At 35.9% G+C, this 15,369-nt stretch overlaps 1 protein-coding gene across 1 annotated transcript in view; it reads left to right on the top strand.

Moving 5' to 3' along the window:
• SYNE1 (spectrin repeat containing nuclear envelope protein 1) overlaps window positions 1-15,369 on the top strand; it is a 306,387-nt gene that overhangs the window by 96,013 nt on the left and 195,005 nt on the right. Inside the window, exons 20-30 of the mRNA XM_064509137.1 lie at window positions 383-541; window positions 2,037-2,201; window positions 2,786-2,920; window positions 3,818-3,976; window positions 4,315-4,523; window positions 4,810-4,918; window positions 6,183-6,347; window positions 8,216-8,383; window positions 10,216-10,392; window positions 11,660-11,800; window positions 12,695-12,855. Of these exons, the coding sequence (XP_064365207.1) occupies window positions 383-541; window positions 2,037-2,201; window positions 2,786-2,920; window positions 3,818-3,976; window positions 4,315-4,523; window positions 4,810-4,918; window positions 6,183-6,347; window positions 8,216-8,383; window positions 10,216-10,392; window positions 11,660-11,800; window positions 12,695-12,855 (1,748 nt within the window). The remainder of the gene's footprint in view (window positions 1-382; window positions 542-2,036; window positions 2,202-2,785; window positions 2,921-3,817; window positions 3,977-4,314; window positions 4,524-4,809; window positions 4,919-6,182; window positions 6,348-8,215; window positions 8,384-10,215; window positions 10,393-11,659; window positions 11,801-12,694; window positions 12,856-15,369) is intronic.

The raw sequence follows: 15,369 nt of genomic DNA on the forward strand, positions 1-15,369 counted from the left end.
TACTGAGAGTTGTCATTCTTGTGTCTCTTTTCACTGCTGCTTGTTTACATTTACACAATAAATATAGACATCTCATAAAAATTAAATCACAGAATTATGTATCCACCTGCATTTTCTAAAGCTACCTAAAAGGCTGGGTCTGCGTTTGTTTGTTTGTTTGTTTGCAAATAGCTAGACCTCTGTTCGAGTACAGGACCCTGCCTACTTGGAGAAAGTTGTGTGGTCTTTATTATTCCCTCCAATGTTTTGTGCAGTCTGTTTTTCATGGCGCTTTGACTATGTCCCTTTTGTTTTTATTGTCAAAAAATATCTTCCTGTTATTTTGCCAAACTTTTCTCTTCTTTGTTCTGGGCCAGGGTGGATATATATTTCTTTCTTTCAGGATTTGGTAGCTTTTCAAGAAGACTGCAAGAAAGCTTTGTCCCTGATTGAGAGAAATAGTCAGAGTGTTCTGCAGTGTGTGGCTTCAAGTGAAGTATTACAGCATTTCCATCAATTGACATTTCAGAAGAAAGTTACACAGATTCAGATTACTTTTCAGGTAATTATGTCATATCTTGGTTCCTGTTTTGGAAATCTTGGTCATACATATCTGATCCATTCAACTGTATCCTTGCTTAATCTCCCTCCTTCCTGGTATCAACTTGTTCTTGAAGGGCTTGTCTGTAAGAGATAGCAAGTGGTCAGGGAAGTTGGGGTCTTCTCCATATAGTTATTTGGAGGGAAACGTGTCTCAGACCTCTCGGGGAACCCAGTGTTTGAGAAGAACTTCCACATGTCACGGTCCTTTTGAGCGAGGGACCTGAGACCCAAACATTAGTACCACACCACTTTTTTTTTTTCTCTTAACTTTCTTATCTTGGCTAATTATTTACTCCCATCTTCCCATGCATCGTCTTTCACACAAAGCACAGAAGATGTAAATTTTTGCAAATGCTAATATTGCTGGGCTTTGCATTTCTCCAGGAAATGCAATGGAGTGTGAATATAGAAATTTTGAAATATGTGTTTACATTTTTAATGTAAAAACACATCCTTTGGGCTAGAATCCCCTTTACCTGTAGAATTTTATTTTGTTATTAGAAATATTGATATTTTGGCGACTGTTAAGTCAGGGTCTAGCATGAAATTAACCACTACTATCTAGGTTCAGATTTCCAGATTTTGAGTTCAATTGCGTTCATTTTCAGGCAATTATTGTGCAGTGTAAGGCCATCAACGCTGAATTCTAAACTACAGAAAATCACTAAAGAGATATCTCTAAGAGATATCAGGAGATTTCAAAATTTTTACTCTACTTTCTGAGTTCTACTGAAAGATCTATAGTTTGGGGTTTTTTTCTTTTCTGATTTATCATTTAGACATGGTTTATTTAGGTTATAGTCATAGTTACAGGGTAAGATACAGTAGTAGTTTGATAAATTTACCATTTGGGGCATTAATTATTCTTTTTTCCATAAAAAGGGGTGGTGATTTATCTCTCTTTATGTTAGAAAGTAAACCTACTTATGTGGCATAGCCAGGCCTAAAATATTAATGGATCTGGAAATTGGGTTTTTCTCCTGAGAGGAGTTCCTTTTCCCTTTTTTTGTCCCTTTTTTCATCCCCACCCCACCCCGTCCTGTCCCCTCTTTTTCCTTTTTTTCCTTCTCCCTTCACATGAGAGGAGGTAGTCTACTATAAGGAAAAACTGAATGACAAGCTTCTAAACGTATCAGCTGCTTTACATTTGAAGGCAGGCTTCAGGAAGAAAGCACTAGCCAAGTGGCATAGGCATTTTGAAAATATCACAGACGTCGATGTTAGTTGGCTATCCATTTTTATATCAATGCAGGATGGCATTAGCATGAGCCTTTGCATAGGTATTAAAAATCAGGAAACAGGGAACATGAAAGGAAGAAGAGAAGCAGTTCTAAACTGCGTATGTTTGGAACAGCAATGCCAATCAAATGCATTTTTATGTAAGATTGTGGCAAAAGACATCAAATAAAAATCAGTGAGAAAGTGCCAGCTCATTTTCTTTGCTTATAACTCAGAATATGGTCAGGAAAGCTGGTGACTGGAGAAAAAACGTAGAAGCAAATAGCCGTTTGATGAAGAAATTTGAGGAGTCTAGAGCAGAACTGGAGAAAGCAATACAGATTGCCCATTGTTGCTTAAAAGAAAAAGGAAATCCTGAAGAACTTCTCAGGAAACATAGCGTGAGTAAATTCTCTGATCTTCCTCATGGAAACTTTGAGTGCATGACTATTTTATTCAAGGGAAAAGCCTACTTAATTTTGCAATTGACATGGATTTACTTTATATATAGAAATTTTATTGATCAGGTCAAACTAATCTTAAGGTCGGAAAAAGGGGCGGGGGGGAAGCCTACATGTAAGCAACCAGAAAATGCAGAGAAAAGAGCCCCTAGAGATTAGGGTTGATTTTGCCAGTAAAACCTGTGGAGGAAGGAGACCAGTCTACGTTCTGACAGGCTTGTGCATCCATGGCTGTGTTTTCAGATGAATGAATATTCATGTCTGTATTATAACTGTTACGTAAGCATATTGCTTTGAAACTTATTGCTGTAAAACCACCATCTCAGGTATTGGCTGAGTGTCGAAGAATACATTAATTCTCTGGACTATAGATAGCTAGAAAGAGTTCTCTAACTCGGTTTCAGCTTCCACCAGTGCAGCAGAAGTAGCCTTGAAACTTGGACAGTTTTAGAGAACTCCATCCTGGCAAGTTACCATATCGGCAGTAACCAACTTCACCCTCTCACTCTCTGCTTCAACCTCAGGAATTCTTTAACCAGTTGGACCAGAGAGTCCTAAATGCCTTCCTGAAAGCTTGCGATGAACTCACTGACATCCTTCCTGAACAAGAACAACACAGTCTGCAGGAAGCTGTGAGGAAACTGCACAGGCAGTGGAAGGTTAGTGAAATCAACTGACATCTCTGGAAGTCACAACTTTAACTTGGGAAGATTTCTGCATGACCTATATGTTGACTATACCAAAAAAAAAAAGTTGGTGACTTGTCCCTCTTCTTCTTTTGCTTCTTGTAAAATTGGAAAAAATACTTTTTTTACAACATTAGGTGTATCTACAGGTACAAATAACCTCTGAAAACACTGTTAAGTAAAGCAGTCAAAGGTCAGGAAATATGAAAAATTACAGTAATTTTGGAACCATAATATCTCCCCTCTATGTACAAGTATTATGATACTAGCACCAAAAACATATTTTTGAGCATAGGTGCTAGCTTTTCTTACTTTATGCTGATGTTGGACACTTGTTGTGGCTTTCCCAACAAGCATGTAAGGGGTCAGGCTTTCAGTTTAAGTAGTGTCTTCTGCCAAGGACTCCAACAACTGAACAAAGGTTGCTCATAAGCTATGGATTATTTTGCCTGCTACACTGTGGTGCCGGTCAAAGCTAGAATAAATGATGAGTGGTTTCTCACTTACACACAAACAGGAATCTCTGGAAGCTGGTGTGAATATAGCTTCCGTATTACAATTTATTATTTTTACACAGGAAATGTTTGGTATATACTGACAAGAATGAAGATGTCTCTGTCCTGTGCCATATATATACATATTCTGGGCTTCAAGAAGTTATGACTTAATATAGGTGTAACAAATAGGGGTAACAGCATTACTTTATTTCCTTAAATGGATACTGAGAAAACCCTGTCTATTCATGCACATACAAGGTTTGCTTTCTATATTAGCAGTTATTGTATAATTTATTTGTAGTAACTTCACACAGAGGTAATGTGGTATAGTGTTTTATCTTTGTGCTTGTTTATTGCCCCTATGGGAGTGTAGGATCTTCAGACAGAAGCCCCATATCATTTGATCCATTTGAAGATTGAAGTGCAGAAAAGCAAACTCCTGGTCACAGTGGAGGAGTGTAGAGCTGAACTAGCTCGACAGAACAAGGTGTTATCGAGGGAAGGCAACGAAAAGATGATCAAGGAGCACATGGTATGAATCGTACGCCACCAAGTGGGCATGTACAGAAATATATTTGAATGTAAACTCAATAATAGAGAAACAGAAGGTGTGACTTGCTCTTGACGCACCAAACACTGTGTGCACAACTAAATGAGATCGGTCCTTGAGCCTTAAGAAAGATTTTGATTTGAAGTTAATCTTTTCATGCTGATATGCATGACCTGGGAGCTTAGTACAGTTTATACACACACATACGTACATACACACATACATATAGACATACACACACATATATATACACACACACACTTTGTGGTTTCTGTCTGTTTATATTCGTGTTTCTTTTTTTTTGCTTTGTCTTCCATCAGTTGTTCTTCAGTGACAAGGGATCCTACCAGCTGTGTGAGAAAAGGCTACAACGGATTGAAGAATTGTGTCAAAAACTGCCAGTTTCTGATCCAGTGAGGGCTACGTTGGAAAGCAGCCAAAGAACTCTGAAAGAACTTAAATCCCAGATTGATAGCACATATGTGAAGCTAACAGAGCGCTCTGAGAAGTGGAAGGGCTATAAGAACAGGTGTCAGTTCAGTTGCTAGCTGGGTCTGATAGAGCGTTGCCTAAAGCAAGTAATACAGGTCCACTCTTCTGAATTTCATTACAGATCAAAACCCCATACAGAATGATAAATATTCTGTTGATAATTTCTAGTAAAAAGCTGTAATTTATTTAGTAATTCCACAAATTACAGTTGACTTTTGAGAGTTTTATAATTATTAGCTTAAATTTAAAAGGTTACAGTTTGATGGTGGAAATTTTTGTCTAACTTTTTTCCTTGGTTTGCATCATGTGATATTTTATTTCAGATTTTCTGAATTGGCAAATTGGATTTTGTCAACAGAAAGAGAAATAAAGAAGATAAAGCAAAGTGTGAATGACACTGCCAGATACAAGCAACTTAAAGCAGCTGTGGGGGTAAGCTCTTGGTTTATATTTTTAATAGAACTACAGTCGTTGCTACTCGTGTCCTGGATATAATTGCATTACAAAGTAGGGCAACTGTTTTACACTATAGATAAAGCTCTGCTGATTCCTGGTATTCTTATATGTGTTTTCAAAAGAAAGTTGTACATGTAGCAGTATGTGGCAGAATCTTCTGCTTTTAATGTTTTAGAGAGTGACAGGTCTCTTTACCTGTATATTCAGAATATCCATAATACAGAAGTAGGAAGATTAAAGACTTGCCTCTAATCCTGCTGCATGCACGGATAGAGTCATGCAAGGAAAAGCCATAACTTCAGGATGAGGTGTTTTTGAAGGGTCAAGCCACTGCCTTACGTGTAAGAAAATCTTCTACAATAAAATCTCCCTTCTACGACAGGGGAGACCAAGATATTTCACAGTTCACTTTTGCATTGGTAAGTGACAGGGATGAAAGAATAGTTGGAGATTCAGTCCTTTGGTTAAATTAGTTTTATTCAATAATATATTGTCACTTGGGACCTACCTTGACCTTATTTTTGCTTTTAGTGCATGCAATTAAAAAAAAAAAAAGTCACATACTGTAGGAGTTTGTGTGAAAGTCATTAGCAAGTTGTGACGGCTAACTGTGCGGAGAAACGTAATTAGGGTGACCTTGATTTAAAAAAAAAAAAAAAAAAAAAAAAAAAAGGTAAGGCCACCCTTGACGGGTGTTTCTGCTTCAGGAAGTCTGATTTACTCATGTAGTTTCCCTGCTGGCAGCTTCTCACCCACACTGGCACAAAGATATAACAGAGCTATTAGGTGAAAAGGGGGGAAAAGAGAGCTATTTAAAAATATAAAAAATACACAGAACCTTATACCATATGAAATTTTATGCTCAGGAAAGTTAGCATTTAAGATGTAAACAAATTAAATTATAACTAAGAATTTGATCAATGCATGGAAAATATAGAGATGGTATATACTTTACATCTTTATATTTGTTGGTGAAAATGCTGGTTTGTCAGGAAAAAAAACTCTACCAATTATCAGAGGACAGTCCTGTAAAGTCTGTGGAGCTGAATGCAAAAATCTAGCCCTTAATTGGAATGGAAACAGACAAGGCTGCAAATAGAAAAATATTATATTTCTAGTATTTCAAGATAATACCAAAAGCAAAATGTTTATACTATTAACCTTGGAACTGATGCCATGAATGCTACTAATTGATTATAATTTTTTTTTTTAAGAAAATACTTTTTTGATTCTTCTGTAGGAAATTAGGCAACGTATTAACAAGCAAGGAGAAAATCTCAGCTGGCTGAAATCTAGACTTGCTGTTCTGACTGCAGTATGTCCTGATCTGGAGGCCAAAAACACAGAAGATGAGTTTTGTAAGCTTTCCAGTGACTTCAAGGGACTCCTAGATTCACTGGCTGAGGTACAGTATGAGGGACAAGAAGAACTTTCCATTTACAGGGTCATATGAAATGACATCAATCATGGTTTCACAAGCATAAGTTCCCTGCTGTGTGTTTTTAATTAAACTGCAAACATTCAGCAACAAAAAATCCATTTGTACTCCATGGGTAGCAAAGCCTTAAGACTACCAGGCAGAAATACTGACAGTAGGATAATGGATCTTTGTAGGACTGGAATGCATCAATGTTTCTGGAATCAGAATGTCTGTATTTTTAGAGGCAAAGGCTAACATTAGTTTTCTAAAATGACCTATCAGTGAACATTGGCAAAATTGTGGTATATATTGGCTAGTTGATATAGAACTTGGTTTTACTTTCACCAGCTGAAGCTGTAACTTGGTTTATGTATCTTTTAAGCTGAGATAATAAAGGAGCTACTTTGAAGCAGTTTCAGATCATTAGGATTCAGCTTTTGCAATCCCCAATATAATAGACACAATGGATCTCCAAATGAAGGCTGTCTAGCGTGTACTAGATTTTCAGGAAAAAGCTGTGATTGTCTGAGGTCAGAATGGTAACCAGATGCTGGAAATGCTGAAATCATGGGAAGTTTCTAGCTGATAAGAAGTAAAACCTCTCAGAATCCACTGAACCATCAAGATCTGAGAGATGTCAAGGAATTTACTGCTTCACAGTTTTCACAGTGAAAAAGAAAAATCAGAAGAAGCATAGAACATCTTACACTTAAAAGGCTATGCAGAACCATTTGAAAAAGAATTCAGGATAGAGACTTCAAATTCCATTGTTAACGTAGATTCTTTTGGAGACCTTCAGTTGTCAGATGTTCTGATTTCCAAGGGACTGCAAAAACCTAACATAATATCTTATTTCTTGTATTAAAGTACTTTTGCATCTTGTCTCTTCTAAAAGCAAAACTAAGGAGAGCACGAGTTTACGAAGATACAAAAAGAAAATAAGAAATAGAATCTGAACTTGTTCGGAATCTAAAAGTATAATCTAATCACCACTTTATACTATAGTGAAGATACTGCTGATTCTTAAAAGTCTGAATAATGTTTACAGTTAAATTAACAGCGTGTTAATCAGATGGGTGAGACTGTTTATACCAGAACTCATACTGTGTATTTACAGACTTCCACAATGCTTTTTGGAGAGGAAAGGTTAGATACTTTGTGTGACAGGGAAGAGAATGGCTTCAATCTGCATGACTCTCCAAAGTGAATCTGGACTGTAAATAAATAAAGAGGTCCTTACTTCTTGACTACTTTGTGATGAAAACCCTAAAATACAGGGAATATCTGAGGAACAGGGCCCTTATCTGAGAACCAGCTGTGAGTAGTTAGCAGAATCATAGAGAGAGAGGACCTTTCTGATATGAGAAATAAGTATACCTTTCTCTTTATAAAACCTGAAACTGTGACTGGGTATGTCTTAAGGCCAGGGTAATAGGGCATTTTAATGAATTCATCATTCACCAGGGCATTGCTCTAGAAGGTCCAAAAGGCAGCAAGATTTTTTGTGAGTTGGGTAGTGCAGGTGTTTTGTAAGGTGGGTCAGCTTGCAAGTATAAGGACAACATGTATTTTCCAAATGATCACCAGTAAGTGGCTATCATAGACAGTCCTTTACCATATGGTAATGTAGTGACGAGTATGTCTAAACCAGAGGAGGGTCTCCAGAGTCACATTTTAAATCTATAGTTATTCTTCCAACATGAAGTTAAGTGTATGCTAAGAATGTTGGAGATATAAATGGTTTGAATTTAGACAATTTACTATTTTTACAAAAATATTCCACATATAGATGTGCCCTTCAAATGTATATGTGCTGTTCATCATGAAATATTTATGGTTATCCATAATTATAGATTGAAAAGATGTTAGGCACTGTTGGAGACTGTGTCCAGTACAAAGAAGAAGTTAAGAGTGCAATTGAAGAGTTAATCAGCAACTCTAAAGAAGCCCAAGCAGAGGCTGAAAAGATCTTGGATACAGAAAGCTTATTACAAGCTCAGCAACTGCTGCTTCATCATCAGGTAGGGCAATTACTCATGTCCACATTTTGTGTGCTTTTTTTTTTTAATAGTGTACAATATATGTAACTTAACTTACAAAACAAAATTTAGTAATTATTTCCAGTAGCACGGCTCTGTATATTAAAGCTTGCAAGCGCCATAATGGAAATTGTCTTATATGACCTGGTATTGGTATATTCTTAAAATGAAAAATAGTACCCAGTCGTTTTTAAATATTAATGCCCAAAGATAAGCTTTTTTCAATTTTAACTGCATATCTATTTACTTCACATAGAGTTTTTTGGGTGCAGAATGCCTGAAAACCAGGCCACATTTACTTGAAATTTTGGGTAAATGTACTGTTCAGGTATGAAGTCTCTCTCTTTTTGCCTTTTTAAAGATTGGTGTCAGATGCAATCGTGATAAATTGGGCCAGGGCCCAATCCCAGTTTTGGAAACTTCTCCACACTAGCAATTTTGATGTGGCCCCAACTCTAAATGCTGAATGGGAGGTATACCTCTGGCATCACCTATTCCTCTAGGTAGCTACTGCAGTGACAGATGGGCCTCAAGTCTATAGGCGTGGAGCAAGAGGCATTTATTTACTATGGCAACATTTGGTCACTGCCCTAATGGTAGTTCCTAGTTTACTTTAAGGAAAAGAAGGCAGTCCAGAGATAAGTCTGAGGTAATATTTTAATTTATTCTGTTTGTATTTTTAACCATTGTTAGATGTACATAATACATCTATGCACATAATCAAAACCACAGTCATTTGCAACATTCTGACTGATGGCTTAAACTATAATAGTTTTGCAAGCATTGCCCAGTTATGCAAGGATAATAGGTCAAAACTTTATGGGTTGCAATAATAATAAATCATATGAGGTACATACTGTAAGTGTCTTGGGTTCTAAGCCCAAATATATGAGTTTAACTTTGAGGCCTGCTGAGTAAGAATAATCTACTGTCAGTGTTTGGGCATTATGTAAATGTTTGGTATTAATCCATATTTCTATGAGGTAAAACATGTCTTATTGTTCAGCAGTGCTATGTTGTACTTCTATTTTATCTAAACTGTTTTGTGTTTGTAAAAACTATTATATGCATTTCAGTTCTTATATGTCCTTTTAATACTCTGCAGTCCTTATCCCTCATAGGAGAGGTAGCAGGAATAGTTCATTTATCCGTGAGTTCAGACTCTTCTGCTTCTTTTGGTATAGTTTGGTATGGTGAAAACAAATTTTAATAAAGATCTTAAGATTAACCAGAGTTGAATTGATCAGGCAGCTGTCAGCTTACTTAGTAAGACTGGCAATGGCTCTGGCATGTTAAGAAAGGGCAGGGGATATAGTCTCAGGAGTTTCTGGTAGTACTACAAACAAAAATCTGTTGAGGGAAAGGTTATGTGATTCGGACATTCCCGTAGTGCTCTCTAATGCTTATTTTGATCAATCTGAAGCTCCAGCCTGTGCCTCAAAGAGCATTGAGCAGACCCCAGTGCTTTCAGGGTGCTCATGAGGAGTTCATACACTTGTGATTACTTTCGCAATTACTCAATTGTTTTGGTTTTTGTTTTTTAAATCATTGCTTTGGATGAACAGCTGCATCTTAACTCTCTCCGTACCATTTGTATTCCATGGCCATTGTGGGTACGTACACTCTTAGCATCCCATAGCATCTATTCTATAAGTTTATGAGATTCCCCAGAATACTTCCTACAGTTTAGCCCTTTGTTACTATCTTTGCATACTCCTGCAAGTGCAGAAAGCAGTTCTGGTGTGCCCGTTTCCCGAATGATCTAAAAAGAAATATATAATTATTTATCATTCCTGTTGAATGAATCCTTCTAGCAAAGGGCAAAGAGAATCCGTGCAAAGAGGGAAGATGTGCAACAGCAGATTTCCCAAGCTAAACAATTGCAGATTGAAGGTGGACTGCCCAGTACAATGCAGGAAGATTTACAAAAGTTGGAAGGAACATTGGAAAACATGCAGCAGACAATGGAGAAACGAGAAGAACAATTACAGGTGGGTCATTTTGCCTGCAGAAATGAAAATCTGTTCTTTATCATTTTTTTTTCATTTTTTTAATAAAGAACAAAGCATTTACACAAAAAAGTCGGAGCTCACTTTCTCCCCTCTCAATCATGTTAGCTGGGATTTTGATGATCAGTACCTCCATCAAAGCTTATTGAAGCTGCTAGATGCCTTTTAATTAATAAAGAACCAGCGCTCTGTTTGGAAGTGTTTACAAGTCTCAAGTTTTCAGTCATAATAGATATTTTAAATATGATTTTACATACAAGGCATCTGTGAATTAAATTTTAGATGGACAATGTGTCACCACCGTTTGTTAGAGGTGACATTGTCCTTTAGTGAGAGTCTTTGGCCTGGATGTTAGGGTACTAACACTTGATGCTGTGCAAATATAATCCTCACAACTACTGTGTGGAATACTTACTGTCATCCTAACTTAGAGGAGGAAGAAACAAAACACAGAGAAATTACGTGGCTTGCCCAAGGTTTTATAACAAATCACTGTCTGAACTGGAATTATAATTTATAGCTTCTTGCACCTAAACCTGAGTTCTCCCTTACATTTCTCTAAGCAGAATGGTAATCCAGCTATTGGGCATGTGCACCACTTTGCTTGAATGTTTAACATCATCGAAATTATTTCCCATGTTAAAGTACATGAAAAACAAATGATCAAATAACTTTTTATGGTAGGAGTTTCTTGGTAGAACTAATTTTTTTATGAAGGAGAATCCATTATATGAAGTTTTAACTTGGGCCTTCCTTTACTTCAGAATCAAGAAGATATTTTGTTACGGTAACAAATTGTGATGACTAGTAATTAAATGCTATATATCAATCAAAACTTTACATTGCCAAAAAAGAACAAATAGATTCTTATGTGTATCATTTTTTCCTACAATTTTACTGTAATTTATTTAATTAAAGAACTTGAAAACCTTTTAAGGAATTGTTGGATACCTGTAGCCATAAGCATAACCGTCTGCAGTCATTACTTCAGACTTTTATAGGCTGTACCAACATAAGATTTAAATATTACTTGCACCTGAGAGATCAGTGCTTTTCTACACAACGCAATGTCAATCAGAGTGAAAACTCAAAAACTTCTCTTTTGTTAAGTTCATAACAACTTCATCTGGAGAAATTTCTGTATTTTGTAATTTAGGTCCTTTTTTTTTTTCCCTTTTTTAGTAACTTAAAATGAAATTCTCTGCCCCTCCCATTTGTTCTTGTTGTCTTTGCTTTTGTTTTTTTGTAGGTCACAATATATAAATGGGAACAGTTTGAAAGGGACAAAGAAACAGTAGTAAAATATCTTAATCAAGCAAGCTCTGCACTTGAACGTATCTTAAACTTTAGCAGTTTAGAGAGCCTCTCCACAGAACTGGATCAAACAAAGGTATTCACTGTGTGAAATGCAGGAGTTGTGTTATCATTCTGCTTTGCATGTTAACATGTAGTAAGCATGTTGCCTTCAATCTTTGCATGGTTTTCCTGTTAAGGCCATTGCAAATTGTATAAGTCTCTATCAGAGTGGAGACTGCATAGGCTGTTTGGAGGTAAAAAGTTATTTTATGAAAAGGTCATGAAGAATTACCCAAATCTGCCTCTGAAGCACTTGTGTAGAGGGTGAAGTGATTCTGAGGACTTCCCATTTTATGGTCAGTGAGATCACACCTATACTGATAAACTAGACGGTCTCAAGCACTGTCATGTCATCACCCATCATGTGCTCTTTATTATGGCCTGTGCTAACTAGTGCTCTTCCAGCCCTTAGGAGCAGGAGGAGGAGAGACTTCTGCTGTATGAACACTAGCCATAACATACCACTTGCTCTTAATACCAGAGGATGGTCCCATTCCATTTTGTTTACTAATATTGAAGTAGTAAAAGTGATTGTTTTTTCTCAATAAGTGTAGTGCTTTTCATGCTGTTTTTAACTCTTGATGAATCTGGTAAATTGTACCGATCTTAATTATTCTCAGCATCCATTGTTGTGGTGCGTATGTATGTCATGTGATCATTTGATACTACAAAATCTTCCATGTAAAGGGTTTTATCTAAAGATTAAATACAGATGGTTACCAAAAGCATATAATTCTCTGCGATTCGTTCATAGATTTATTGAAGAGCTGTAGAAATTTTGCAAAGGTAGAGTTAAAATCTTTTAGACAAATAGCTTCAATTTTATTTGCACTAGTTGAGAAAAAATATATTTATGTGAATAAATAAGATCTGTTTCTCTGTTATATGAAAATGTACACACTTCTATTAATATCATGCATCCTTACAGGAGCTGTCTAAACAGACTGAAGCCATGGCAGTGCAGGCTGAGAATCTGGTGAAGAATTCTTCTGAGATACAGCTTGGTTCAAAGAACAAGCACTCCCTTCAGCGGCAGGCAAAAATAATCCAAGAACAAGTGAAAAAAGTGGAAGTTACTCTTGAAGAAGAGTATGTCCCTAACAAGTTGTAATATTTCTTGCCCACTATAAGAATGTATTATATCCCTAAAGTCCCCTGTCAACATTTTGTGTTGTCTCATCAGCTCCGTCATTTTCAGCTTGCTTTGGCTTAGTAACCTATGTTATAAAACAAAATATTTCAAAAGAGTAATATGTGCAAATAAATAAAATCTTTTGTTTGCTAATACTTAGTATAGAAAACAACTAGTCGCATTTAACCTATCATCATTCTTAACTTTAAGGCCCAGCTGAAATCTTGTGAAGAAGGGATGATAGTTAGGATTATTCTTGAGGCACTGGTCTTTCAGAAAGAAAAAAATTCAGTGCAAATGTGAAAGCAGAACATTTACTGTGTTTGCCTCAGTTTTCACAATTTTCCACTTTATCTATAGGAATGTCAAGAAGTGCCTTTATCTTAGCTTAAATGTCCAGATTTTATTTCCTGGGCAATATCAGAAACTGCTTCTGCTGCTGCAGATAAGAAAAGGCATTGTTTGCAAAATTTCATTTAAAAATGGAAAGTCATCCAAACTCCAAGAAAATACTGTTGAAGCCTTTAAATATTTGTAACTTTCAGTATTTGTAAAAAATTTGATCCCTCTTCACAACTGAGAACTTAAGCTGTCATCATTATCATTTTATATATGTGTGTGTGTGTGAATACATATATATATATGCACACACACGCACATGCATATGTTTGTGTGTCTGAGATTAGTATTTTTGAATATATTAGATTTAACTCACAAGTCATGGAGATATGTGCCAGCTCTGTGTTGTCACACTGGAGTTACTATATAGATGACTTTGCCCTTACAAGATTTAGCAGATAACACAACCTCCATGTGAATGTTAGTCAAAGGCAATGCCAACATTATCATTTTTTTTCCCTATTGACCTTTGTCAGGCTACCCTGACTTTCATCTGGTGCCTTTTTCTCACTGAGGTAAAGAACAGTTGTAAGATAGAAAATAACTAGCTTCCACAGCAGCTGTAACTTATTCATGTTTGGTGGTCTAATTTTTGTAATATACTACTTTCTAAAATATGAAGTAATACAGTGATTCATAATCAAGTATTCTACCATATCTTAATTGCTGTTTTCCTTTATGCATTATTTTTCCCCAATATTCCTGAGCAAGCTAGTATAATTTTTTGATTCAAGAGATTCATTCTTCCATCAATGAATATTCACTTTATTAATAATGTGGCATCTGTTTTTAAATGAAAGCCATTGTTCATATCCCTTTGCCACCTAGATGTGGAATTGGTTGTGGTTCACTGTAAGAATAATGCAGAATAGCTGTGGTACTGCAAAGCAAAAGATCATAAAAAAAAAAAGTAAACCCCTTCTGCAAAACATACAGTCTCTGTAGTGGCTCTGCAGAGCATGTAATCAGTGTGTAAGAGTTATGCTGTAACTCACATCATCAATAAAACTCTTGGCCCAGTAATTTAAGTTGTCCCAAGTACATGTAATACATACTGTGCCAACGAACAGGAAAGGGGAAAAAAAAATAAGTTAAGCAGCTCTCTGCAGTCAGCTGCACAGCAAGCTGTCCTTCACAATCTGCAGCTTTCTTACAATTGTACGGAAGCCAGATAAAAGGCAGAGGATTTCAAACTGTTCTGCCTCTGAATTGGACCCTTGATTCTGATTTCCAGCTGTATTTTTCTTTGGCTAGATTGGAGTGAAATCTTTTTGCATTTTGTTTTCCTGCAAATAATAGAATAACTCAAATATAAATTTGTATATTTCATATTAGTGAATAGCTGTTGACAATGCTAGTTTTTTTTGAAAATAAATAATAAAAGATTTAAAAGGTGAATTTTAACATTTTAGATTACATCTTTTCTTTAAAGCTTACTCTAGCTTTATTGAAAAAAATAAAAGTACACCAAGCTTGAAAGCAAAAGCTTTTTAATGTGGAATGGTTTTTAAGGCTATATTTAAAAACAAAATATATTTTGGAACTTTGTAATATTCAGAAATTTCAGATGAAATTTTATTACAGATGAATCAGAAAATAGATGTTTTGCAAGCTCTCTGTAAGACACATATTACCACTGGCTTCTTTACATTACTTTAAAAGGAACAGAAACTTATTTACCAGAAGTTAATTGTGTTAGGCCTTATATAAATGTTATAAGGGCCTTAGAGTTGTTATTTGCAGCAGAGAAAAGAGTACTTTGTTTGCTGTCCAGGATATACAAGAATCGGTCACAGTCTCTCTCTGTTTAACATAGCTAAAATGTATGTTTCAAAGAATATAAATATATTGAGTTAGTTGGGTCATATCTGTTCTTGATTCTTTGGCTTGATATGAAATCATTGCCTTAGAAAACACAGACTTCCTGTAAGATTAGCAGATTGTCATTGTTATAAAAAGTAAGTTTAATAAAGTAGTCAAGCTTTGCTGATTATATGTATATCCACAGTACACTGATTTTAATTGTTCCGTTCTATTGACTAAATGACTATGTACACAGATATCTCCTTTTT

This window comes from Dromaius novaehollandiae, chromosome 3 (assembly GCF_036370855.1).
Source record: "Dromaius novaehollandiae isolate bDroNov1 chromosome 3, bDroNov1.hap1, whole genome shotgun sequence".
Taxonomy (NCBI): domain Eukaryota; kingdom Metazoa; phylum Chordata; class Aves; order Casuariiformes; family Dromaiidae; genus Dromaius; species Dromaius novaehollandiae.